General features: G+C 45.3%; 1 protein-coding gene across 4 annotated transcripts in view; it reads right to left on the reverse strand.

The window, feature by feature from the left end:
• Nucleotides 1-2,271: 2,271 nt before the first annotated feature.
• TTC23 (tetratricopeptide repeat domain 23) overlaps nt 2,272-12,414 on the reverse strand; it is a 103,823-nt gene continuing 93,680 nt past the window's right edge. For 2 of the 4 annotated variants that reach the window (XM_074400085.1, XM_074400084.1), the window contains exons 11-13: nt 10,763-10,885; nt 3,994-4,076; nt 2,272-2,870 (exon numbers count right to left, since the gene is read on the reverse strand). In XM_074400085.1, coding sequence (XP_074256186.1) covers nt 2,753-2,870; nt 3,994-4,076; nt 10,763-10,885 — 324 coding nt within the window. In that variant the 3' untranslated portion in view covers nt 2,272-2,752. Of the gene's footprint in view, nt 2,871-3,993; nt 4,145-10,762; nt 10,886-12,414 lie in introns of all 4 variants that reach the window. The other 2 variants (XM_010351230.2, XR_012517855.1) reach the window with 2 other exon arrangements.

The following is a 12,414-nucleotide window of genomic DNA, read 5'->3' on the forward strand; positions in this document are numbered from 1 at the left end:
CATTGTTCTTAAAGAGAATGAATATTTTAAGTAGATTTTTGATGTTTCCTTTAAACTCTAAATAAAGAATCTATGTGTTTACACGCATGTTTTTTGGGTAGCAGAGTATTACGGGGCAGAATACATATGTAAAGTTCCAGTTCTCTAATTCCTCAATATTGTGAGCACAGAGCTAGAAAGCATGGCAGACACAGTATAGGCCACCTGGCTTGTATTCAGATACACCCTGGACAATTTGCAGTAAACATGTCATCAAAGCCTGAAAGACTAGTGCCAGTAGGATACCAACAACCATCCCATTTGGGATGGAGAGGTTTCTTGGGATGTGGGACTCTGAGTGCTAAAACCAAGACTGGCCTGGGCATAGTTGGTTGCCTTGTAAGTACAAATTGGAGGATTAACCAAGAAATGGCCATGGCCATTTCTTAGGGGCTTAAAAAAACTGAGGTAGTTTGAGACACAGGAGCAGCTAGATATCCTTACCTGTTTGTAGCCCCTTTACCAAAAATATAAAAACACAAGTAGCAGTAGTCTTCCTCTCTTGTTGAAGTCAACAGAATTAACACATGGGCAACATCGGAGGGAGCATTCCTAAATTCATGCTTTCCTGGGGTGGGGGTGCTATATTTAAAAAATGTGTTTTAGCTTTTGTGATTCCAAGATACCTTTCAAGAAATACAGAGAGGAAGAAGTAATATTAGGATGCACATTTATTTCAAAAACCCAGCATGGACTCTCAGTTCAGGCTGCTGTAACAGGGAGCCATAACCTGAGAGACATTTCTTTCTTTTTTTTTTTTTTTTTTGAGATGGAGTTTCGCTCTTGTTACCCAGGCTGGAGTGCAATGGCGCGATCTCGGCTCACCGCAACCTCCGCCTCCTGGGTTCAGGCAATTCTCCTGCCTCAGCTTCCTGAGTAGCTGGGATTACAGGCACGTGCCACCATGCCCAGCTAATTTTTTTGTGAGACATTTATTTCTTACAGTTCTGGAGGCTGGGAAGTCTCGAGGTGCCAACAGATTTGCTTCTCTGTGAGGGCTCTCTTCCTGGCCTGCAGATGGCTGCCTTCTCACTGTGTCCTCACATGGAGAGAGAGAGATCATCTTTCTTGGGTCTCTTCTTATAAAGCACTAATCATATTCATCAGGGCTCCACGCTCATGACCTAATCACCTCTCCAAGGCCCCACCTCCTAATATCATGCCTTTGGGGATTAGGGCTTCAACAGGAATTGGAGGCACACAAACATTCATCCCATAGCAGACTCCACCCGTGTCAACTAGATAGGACACATGGTGAGTAGTCACCTCTTATACCTTTTTAGCACACTGCTGATGTCCCGCAGGCCAGGATCTGGGTTCAGTGTGTACTAGCACCGATAGTCTGTGGGGTCAGGTGTCACACTTCTGAGGAGGACATGGACCCTTGTTTTTTTCTACCCTGTCGTGGCTCTATTATTTTCCTCATCAATTCTTGAGGTCGGGCCCTGCACAGATAGATGGCCCCAGGATGGTTTGGATTTCCCACAGTGGGCTGGAGGGGAGGGCCCTGTGCTGCAATCTGCTGCCATCCTAGTACTGGCCTGCAGCCTCACTGGCCACAGTCTGTGGGATGAGGGGAGGAAGGAGAAGGGAAAGCATTGGCCACACCTGCATCCCTACTCCTGGGCGCTCCATCCATCTTGATCCGGCACTGGCTCTCATCTTTGACATTGTGGAGAAACAAGCTCAAGACTTGGCCATCCTCACATGACTAAGGCGTCCCTCCAGGGAGCTGAAGACTGCTGTGCACATGACAGTGTGTCAAGTCAGGAAGCAGCTCCAGGTGGCGTCCAGATTTGTCCTGCCTGCAGTAGAGGCCAGACAAGGGATGCGAAGCAGCAAGGAATCAGTGCTGCCCCCCTGCAGCCTCCTGCCGGCCTTTCTTTTTACTCCCTTAGACCTGCCTCCTGGCCCCAGGCCTAGTCAGGTGCACCGAGTCCGCTGCATTGGCCTCCTGCCCCTCCTACTCTGCTCTTTCGCTCTCATGGGTGCTGTCCGTGCTGCCTACCAATCCCCCCAGCATAGGCCTAATTCCTGGTGCTGTGCCGGGCTGTGACTGTGTCTTGTCTACTGCCGTGCCCCTAGTTCTTAGCACACGCCTGATACATACGAGGTGCTCGACACAGTTCAAAGAGTGACCAAGGACACATAAAGGGAGCTGTCTCTGAACCCCTTTCAGGCTCCAAGGAACTCTGAGGCAGGCTGCACTTTGAAAACACATGCCGACACCAGTGCGTTCAAGTTTCCCTTTATTAGCATTTTCTTCTCATGTTATTCTTGATCCCTGTTAACCTCCTATAAGAAAGGGCTTCTTCCTGAATTTCAGTGTTCCAGATCTGACTCCAGACCTACATGAAGATTTGTGTGTACCAGTAGATGCCAGGCTGACTCCTGCAGAGGCCACTCTGAACTTTTGAAGAGAAGTTTCAGCCACAGTAGTGCTGACGGGTAAAAATTCTTGTTGGCAAGAAAAAACACTTAGGTGATTAAAAGAAAAATGCTTTCTAGCATGTATCACCCTGAAGGGCATCCACTGTTCACAAGGTGGCCCACAGGAGGCTTCTGGTCTCACTGTTGCATGTTGGAACCAACAGTTGGCCTTGGAAATCTGTATCCTGACTGTTGAATTCCATTTTCTAGGTGGAGACAGATGTGTACAGCACCCTAATTGGCAGTGCCCAGGAATGTCCTAGGCTTTTTCAGGGTGGGGGCCTCAGTTTGCTGCTGTGCTGGGCCGGGCCTTCCCCAGCATGGTGTCTTGAGGGACGCTGGTACAGAAGGCCACTTTGCCTTTCGATGCCTGCCTTGGCTTCACAGCAGTCTCGGGGGCCCTGCAGACAAGCAGAGGGTGAGGTGAGTGTGGTGCCCCTTAGCCCCCCCACCCCCCACTGTTCCCATCAGCCTTTGCTGCCCAGCAGATGTCCAGACCCATTCAGGAGAAACCTCAGGAGGGGATATAAATGAGAAGAGAATTGTGGCACGAGAGCATAGAACATGAGATGTTTTATTCCCGTCTTTTATTTTTATTAATTTTTTTTTTCAGACAGAGTCTCACTCTGTCACCCAAGCTGGAGTGCAGTGGCCCAGTCTCAGCTCTCTGCAACCTCCACCACCTGGGTTCAAGTGATTCTCCTGCCTCAGCCTCCTGAGTAGCTGGGATTAGGCACATGCCACCATGCTCGGCTGATTTTTGTATTTTTAGTAGAGACGAGGTTTTGCTGTGTTGGCCAGTCTGATCTCAAACTCCTGGCCTCAAGTGATCCACCGCCTCAGCCTCCCAAAGTACTGTGATTACAGGCATGAGCCACGTCACCTGGGTACCCCCCCCCCATCTTTTAAAATCCCCTGTGGCCATCCTCACTGAGCTGAGGCAATCAATGCTTAGCTGGCTTAGTGAGCAGGCCACGGATGAGAAGGATGGTCAGGGCTGGGTTGGAGGCCTCCCTGGCTCACCTTGTTTGCTCTCAAAGGGTATATTGCCCTGCTGGCCACATTCAGTCTCTGCTGCAGGCTGTGGCCCTGTTTCCTTGAGCACAGACTCGGGTAGCCCTAGGGATGCTCCCTGTGGACCAGGCTCTGTGAGGTGGGCCCTCCACAGCAGATTGCTGGGCCTCTGCTCAGGCTGAGAAAGGACATGGCGGGCAGCCTTCAAGGTCAAGTCAGTGAACTCTCCAGCTCCAGTCCTGACAGGCATCCAAGGGCAGAGGGAAGCTGGAAGCAGAGCTACAGGCGGCCACAGGAGTTCTGGGGCCCAACCCCTGCAGCGGGTGCCTTAGCCTGCAGGGGGCTGGTCTGCAGGAGGACAACATCCAGCAAATATTTCTGACTTAAAGGACAAATTCTTTCTAAATACCTGGGCAGAACCATAGAACCTTCTAGAAACAGCTTCCTCTTGAGATTCTGAATGGAAAGGGAATGAGATACTTAGAGGAAGTGTGAGGGAAGCCAACTCACGTGGACAGGATGCCCATGGCCTGCTGGGTGGCCAGAGTCCTTCTGTCCTGCGGTCCATATAAGAAAGTCTGGATCTGGAGACACTGTAGAACACCAAGCAGCAATCATGAGGCTACAGAAATGTCGCTGACAGCAGGAAAATACAGTCTCCCTTGAATGAGAGAGAAAGATCACTTCATTCTTAGACCCTGCTCTGATGGAAATAGCATGTTCTCCTAGTGATGGTCTGACCTTTGATTTGGATGTCCTGAGTGTCCTAGGCAAAACCACACAGTTTTAGCACTATTTCATAAAACTCTGTGACCATCTGTATGCAAAAAATATATTTAAAAGTCATATTTTAAAAAATAAAGGCAAGAACCTTGGTACTGACCAGTGGATGGGCTCCAGTTTCTATTTCCAAATGGTCCTTGCTATAGCCTGGAAAAGATTTTTTAAAGATGCTTTTGTTTTTTGTAAACACATACTCTACTTTTATTAATATATGGGATTTCTATATTCTACTACACAGAAATGTCTTAGTTATTAGGAGTCAAATATTCAGCTTAAGGATTATCCAGGGCTGGCTTTGGCTTGATGTTTCCTTTCTGCTTACTTGAAGTCTTACCATTCGATTGCTTGTACTAGCCTAGGGCAAACTCAAGGAGAGGAGAAAGATTAAAAGTTGTGCCAAAAATAGCCAAAATAGTTTTGAGAAAGAATGAGGTAGAGGAACTTGCTTTACTGGATGCCAAGACCCTTTTTTAAAAAAACGAAAGTAATTAAGACCACACGTTTTTTTGCCCAGAGACCAGTGGAACACAGCAGACAGTCCAAGCCTTGACAGACGACAGAACTGGCCTTGCAGGATTGGTAAGGAAGAGGTGGGCAGGTCAATAAATTATACTGGGACTGCTGGTTTTCCAAATGGAAGAAAGTGAATTGCTACCCCAAACCAAACACAAAAATTAAACCCAGAAAGATTTAAAGGACTAAATGTGGAATAGAAAATTTGGAGCTTTTAGATGAAAATACTGGAACATTATCTTTTTTTTTTTTTTTTTGAGACAGTCTCACTCTGTTGCCCAGGCTGGTGTGCAGTGGCATCATCTCGACTCACTGCAACCTCCGTCTCCTGGGTTCAAGAGATTTTCCTGCCTCAGCTTCCTGGGTAGCTGGGATTACAGGTGCCTGCCACCATGCTCAGCTAATTTTTGTATTTTTAGTAGAGATGAGGTTTCACCATGTTGGCCAGGCTGGTCTTGAACTCCTGACTACAGGTAGTCCACGTGCCTTGTCTTCCCAAAGTGCTGGGATTACAGGAATGAGCCACCATGCATGACTGGAGAATATCTTTATGATCCTGAGTATTCCTTAGACAAGATCTGGACAAAGCAAAAGTGAAAGACTGAGAAAATGTAACTATATGAAAACCTAGGCTGGATGTAGTGGCTCACACCTGTAATCCCAGCACTTTGGGAGGCCGAGGTAGGTGGATCATGAGGTTAGGAGATCGAGATCATCCTGGCTTAACACCGTGAAACCCTGTCTCTACTAAAAATACAAAAAAAAATAAAAAAATAAAAAAAAAATAAATGTCTGTGCACCAAAATTCACTGTAAGCAAAGGAGAAAGACAAACCATGCTGAGGAAATATACTTGCAATGCACAGAAATGAGAAAGGTTTAACATTCAGAATATATAAAGAATTCCTATAAGGTAATGAGAAATACCAAACCAAACCAAACCGCTTTATAGAATAATAGTCAAAAGATATAAACAGATTATTCAAAGAGTTGAAATATGATAAACATGCTTGATCTCATTAATAACCATAAATACAAACTAAAACTTCAATGAGGTAGGTACCACTTCACCCATCAGACTGCAACAACTACCAAGCTTTGTTAAAATGCAAATCCACAAGAATTCTTTTATGTACCAATAGTGGGTATTCACCACTTTGTGAAAAATTTAGTAATGAATATGTAAACTGTGATATATATATATCATATGTATATGATATATAAATGTTTGATATATGTATGTGTGTTTATAACCACATAGATGAATCTCATGATTACAAAGTCAAGGGGAAAAAGAAAACTGCAGATGAATGCATATAATATATATTATAATTTATATAAAGTTTTAAAACATGCAAAACAAAACCACAGTAAAATAAGAGCATGGGAATGATATCAAATTCAGAAAAGTAGCTATCTGGGGATTGGCAGGTATACAGGGACTTCAACTGGATGGGTCATGTTTTATTTCTTATATTGAATAGTGACTTCCAAGGTCTTTGTTATATTATCCATACTTTTCTGCATATCTGAAATATTTCATAATACATTTTTAAAAGATTGAATGAATTGTTCTACATGGTAATAGCTTGAGTTAAAAAAAAGTGTGAGGGTTGGGCACTTACTACTGAAGGCTGTTTATTCATTCTGATCTGCCAACCATTTTTAGGTCTTCAGGAAAATTAAAATACAGGCAGCCAAATGCCTTTGTCTTTACAAGCTGTGGAAAATATAAAAACTGTCTGCATGTTTCAGGCCAAGGAATTCAGAATGTGATTTTCAAACAGAACGTGGTTGTCCTTTGAAAAAAGGAACTATCAAATGAGAATATGACGGGATTTTTAAAATAACAAAATATTCACTATTTCTTAGTCATTTGACTAAGAAATATACAGTATCAAGAAGTAGTAAACTCTATTCTTTTATTCAATGCATAATTCAAATTCTACAAAGGGAAGGATCTCTGTCTCTCTGTCAACAAGCCCTTGACTTTCTAAATCTGCATAGGGGCCTTAGCCTGGCCTAGGCAATGGGCTGAACTGCTCATTCTATGGGGTTGAGCCAGTGTTGCTTTAATGCTTTAGGTTGTTGTGACCCTAGAAACTTACGAACTTTGACAAAGCTCTGTTGCTTTGAGGGGAGGGGACAGGGACATGTTTTTGATACCCATGGTACCTGATGAAAACCCTTCCAGCACCCTGCTTGGGTTACAGCTATTGGAAGCCTGGGCACACTGGGCCTGGCAGAGGAGGAGGTTCTCAGAAAGGGCCAGAGAGCAAGAGAGGCAAGATGCTTCCCCCCACTGCCGCCCATCAGCGAGAGGCCCCTCTCTCCAGGGTTAACACTTCTTATCAGATTAGATTTCATCTTGCCCAGAAACAACTTCACTCGGTGTAAAAGATCAGGGCTAGTTTTAAAGCCACCCAGACTTCCCTGCGTTTATATATTTATGAGTGCCTCCAATGTAGCACATTTTGAGAGGTGATGTTGTCACTGCTTGCCATTAATTCATTCACTGTGGCATTAGAGTTTTACTGACACTCTAACAGTTAGTTGAGACTGTCTGAGGTCTCAGTTCACTTTGCCTTAACAGACTGCCTTCGAAATCTAATACTTGGGAGGAATTTCCATCCTACCCCTTTGGTGATTGAAGTTGCCTTTCCTTGGCCCCTCATTCTCTAGGGAAATAAATATCCCATTCACTGAATATTCTCGAATCCCCAGGGAGAATGAGAAGGCAATTGGCAGTGCTTATGCAAATTCTTGGTGGGTCCACTAACCACACCCACTTGTTAAAAACCAGTGTACTGATCATTTTCACTGGGAGCATTTTCACTACTATGTTAGCAGAGAGAGTGGAGTTAGGAGATCCTTTTCAGTAATCAAGCCCCAGAGAGGGGAGCCCCATCCCCACCCTACCCCTAGACCTTGGTCAAAACTCTTCTCTTCCTGGTATTAATAGATTTTTCCCCCTAAGGTTACTTATCCTTACTAAGAAGATTTGCCCAAAATTCCAGGTGAAGTGAAAAGAGATGCAAAGGGGTGTCAACTAGGAGCCAGAAACATCCTCAGCCCCTCACTAATCTCTTGTGTGATTACAGTGCAAGAGCAGGCACCAAGGCTGGAAAAAAGGGTCATCCATTTACTGAACTACTCTTCAAAAGACAGCTTTTTACAATAGCAAAATAATCCGTTACGGACTTCTACTAGAACACTTTTTATAAAGCTATATGTTTAAGAAACATAAATTGAAATTTTCAACGTTCTGCTGCTCTTATCTAAATTTACTGAAGCATTTCTGTGTGAAATAGGTGTGTTGATTCTTTTGTTAAAAACATGGGCATTGACAGAGAGGAAGTCAATAAATGCTAATTGAACCTACTGGAGCCAGGCATTGTAAACATCTAGCTGAGCTAAGTAAAGGAGTCGCCAAACCTTGACAGAAGAACATTCTCCACCATAAATAAAGGTATTCCGTGCTCCCATGCTCCCCAGATTCTTCTGAGAGGCAGATATGCTCCTCCTTGAAATCAGCCACTAAGGGGTGTTTCTCACTTTTCTTTAAAGTGAACAATAAACTGAACTCCTGAGTGTCCAGATGAACTTTAGCAGCCATTACATTGCTGTTATTCTCTTTGATTTTATCTGCAGGGTTGTGAGAAGTCACTTGTGTTTGTATTATTCCTTAAATATCAAACAGGGAGCTTTTCTTTCCCTTGCAGGAGAACAAAAGAGAATGTCTGCCTTTATACCAGGCTGCAGGCTGTCCCCAGATGGGGCCATGTCTGTCTTGCACAGACCCTGCACACAAGCAGATGTAATAGCTGCTCAGTGAGTGAATGATGAACTAGGATAAACACGTAAGCTGGGAAATTCTTATATGGGGCCTTTAGACGACTGAAGACACAGTTGGACCCTAGGGCTCCAGTGACTCATCAGTTACTAAAACCTCTGCTAGGGAAGTTCCATTGTGGGAGTGGTGTTAAAAACTTGAAACTACAGTCCAGGCTTCAACAGGAGAAAGACTGCTGCTCACTATTTGCTGCTTTCTCCTAGGAATCATTTGGAAAGAGACAATCTTAAGCATTTGATGCAAACTTTAAGAATTATTTTTGACATGACTTTCAGATTTGAAAGCTCGGATTCTAAGGAGCCCGGGAGCCAAGAAAGCTGATAGGTGCCATCAGTTAGCCATCTTCCAGCTGTGGGCGCCTTTGAGCTAACACCCTTCCCACTGTGGACACAGGGGTGGCTCAGTGGCAGCGATGGCATTAGGGTTACATGACTCAGTATATTCTCATTTAAAGACCCACAGTAATTGAATACCCAAACTCAGGAAGAATATTTTCTGCTTTGGGGGTACCTGTAAAAATGTGCAGTTATCACTCAGCCATTTTCATAGCAGTATCCCACAGAAGTAGATTGCTGGTATCTCCCTTCCTGCCTTAACCTCCTGCCTAAGGTCCCAGAATTGCATCATAACTTCTATTGAGTAATTTCAGATGATGAAGGTACCAATGGAACAAAACCTATTTATTAATAGAGACAGTGCAGCAAAGACTGCAACTAAAGGATCATTGAAGTTAGAAGACTACATGACTTCGTAACAGAAAACCGAGAGAGGCATACTCTTCATTCCTGGTAAGCTTCCAAGCCAGGCTGGTCATGCTATTACTGTATTTTGTACTTACATGAAATGAAAAACAAAGCTAAAGAAAGGTAAATTAAAAAAAAAAATGCTCTAATGCTGAGGATCTGAAATCACTACTCCTCTTTACACACATTATCCAATGCCAGATTATGTCCACGGATGAGAAATTACTCAGAAACTTGAAAACTGTGCTTCTGTTTTCACATCAATTCTCAAGGCTGATACTAAGAGAAAAGATGACTTCAGAAGCCTCACTACTTGGAAGCATGAAATGTGATAAATCTTTAAAGAAATGCAAGTATGTTTTCATTTACCAACCATTACAAGGCCGACAGAAATGACTAACTTGGGGGAATTGAAGAAATAAACCAAAACGTAATTCAACAGACAGCCTTCCCCTATAGACGCACAGTCAGGGTAGTGGGTGGTTTTTCTGAGCCACCCAGAAAGCAGCCTCGTCCCAGCTGGACCTGCGTCTTTGTCCACATTCGCCACTTCCTGCAGCAGGTGTCTGCCGAACACCTGCAACATGCCAACCCTGTGGCTACTTTCGGGATGGAGCGGAAAATGGGCAGAAGTGGACCTTGCTCTCAGGGGGATTCCAGTGGAATCAGAAATTTTAAAAATATATAAATATTCATAATAACTTGTGATAAGAGCTTCAAAAGAAAAAAAAAAGACGGGGCTATGAATGAATACCAGGGGGCTGTTGGTGATGGTCAATTGAGGGTACCTGGGCCAAGCAGAGGCCTCTGTGAGGAGGTGACACTGACTGGAGTGAGATCTGAAGACTGGGAAGTCAGCAGGTGAAGAACAAACCAGGATGGGGACGGAGGGAGGTGGTGGGGACGGAGGGGAGTGGTGGGGACGGAGGGGGGTGGTGGGGACGGAGTGGGGTGGTGGGGACGGAGTGGGGTGGTGGGGGTAGGCTCACAGGGAGAAGGAATTCTGAGTGTTTGAGGGAATGTACCCCTGCATCCTCTTTCTGTCTCTCTGTCTGTCTCTGCCTGTATCTCTTTCTGTTTCTGTCTCTCTCACACACAGCCCTGAAGCTCCCTTACTTGGAGGGCCACTGATCCTAAGACCTGAGGACTGAGACACCAGTGGGTGGGTAGGGAGCCTCCCATGAGAGAAACACAGGAAAGGTGGGAAGTGGGATCTTGATGTTTGCAGGGAAATAGGAGATGGAGGAGAAAGGGGGTAAGGTCCAGGCACTGCCACCTGCACAGCTCCTCAGACCAGACCCTTTCAGAAAGCTCTCCCCGACTGTCCTGGGTGCCAGCCCTAGGGGCGGGGCGTGAATATCATCCTTGCTGTCTCCCTCACTCCTCACCTCCAGGTTGCCAAGTCCTGTGGGTTCTATGTCCTTATCGACATCCCTCGACTCCCCCATGACTTTGCTCCATCCCTTGGCCACTGTACTGGAGCAAGCTACCATCATCCTTCTCCACGACAACTGCAATACAAATATTTAGAAAATAAATGCATCGGCAGGACTTGCTATCCAGAGAGATCCTGCTGTGTACCCACATAGAAATTATGGTTTCTTTTTCAAGTGGAGAGCCGGCTTTTTGCATAAAGGCTGTATTTTCCTGTTTCTGGGCCAGCCAAGGGAAGGGATGCCGACTCTTAAAGCTAGGCCTTCTGAGCTGCCTTCTCTAGGCAAATGTCCCTAATAAATGGAGCTCAGTGATCTGGTGCAGCCCTTCCTGAGCTTGTGCCACCCACATCAGCCATTCCTGGCCATTGCTTTTTCAACTTGTTTAAGGATACACTAGATTTATGTAATAGGAGCTTTTGCCTTTCCCACCATCCCTGGCCATGTACCCATAAACTTGCTGTTTCCAGCGAAGCTCTGAAAAACTGCTAGCGAGCCTCAGGCCAGTACGGTCTGTCCAGACCCACAGTTCTGCACCCCTGCAGACCTTGTGGATTGCTGATGACCTTCTGAGACACTGTGTACGCACCAAGCCATGGTCAGAGTTCTGATGTTTGAGGAGCTTTTCCACAGCAAATGTAGCCTTGTCAGTGCGCAGCCTGTGTACACTACCCATCCATGTTTTCCAAGGGATAGCAAACATGGAGGGGCACTGTGCCTGGGTGCCATAGCTGGGGGATCCAAGCTCAGGAAGGTGCCTTTTCCCCACAGCTGATGATGCCAGGGAGGCCTGTGGCCACGAGAACCAGAATTCTCATTTCCACCCAGCCTATAGTGGGCAAGGGAGACTCCACGTTCATTCTTGTTTTTTGAGATGGAGTCTTGCTCTGTCTCCCAGTCTGGAGTGCAGTGGTACAGTCACGGCTCACTGCAACCTCCTCCTCCCAGGTTCAAGCAGTTCTCCTGCCTTGGCCTCCCGAGTAGCTGGGATTACAGGTATGCCACCACCATACCTGGCCAATTTTTGTATTTTTAGTAGAGACGGGGTTTCACCATGTTGGCCAGGCTGGTCTTGAACTCCTGACAGGTGATCCACCCACCTCGACTTCCCAAAATTATAGGCATGAACCACTGCGCCCAGCCTCCATATTCGTTCTTTACCAAGAGAGGTTAAGAATGAATGCCCTTTATCCCTTTAACAATTGGCTCTAATTCTCGGATAAACTGATTTACAAACATCTTCAAGTCAGGAGTGCTTGAAGAATCTTTAAGCACATTTCTCAACCCAAGAACAAGACTTTTTATATGCAATTAATGTCATTATGACCTTCTCTTTGAAAAAAGTGGACTGTTGCAGTCCAACAATGGGTTAGTCAAAGATGATTAGAAAAATCAGGATCGAGGACAAATGAGGCTCTACACAAGAAGACAATGTGGAGTGGCGGGGTGGCTCTGTGGGAACTTCAAATTTGGCTCTGGATGTCCTGGTATATCCAGGACAACAAGGAAAACACCAAATATCCCAGGAAATCCAGAGCAATAAGGAAAACACCAAATATGCTAAAGGGAAAGTAAAACGAAGTGGGCCACTGATGGAATTATAGGGC

Source organism: Saimiri boliviensis, chromosome 5, assembly GCF_048565385.1.
Source record: "Saimiri boliviensis isolate mSaiBol1 chromosome 5, mSaiBol1.pri, whole genome shotgun sequence".
NCBI lineage: Eukaryota > Metazoa > Chordata > Mammalia > Primates > Cebidae > Saimiri > Saimiri boliviensis.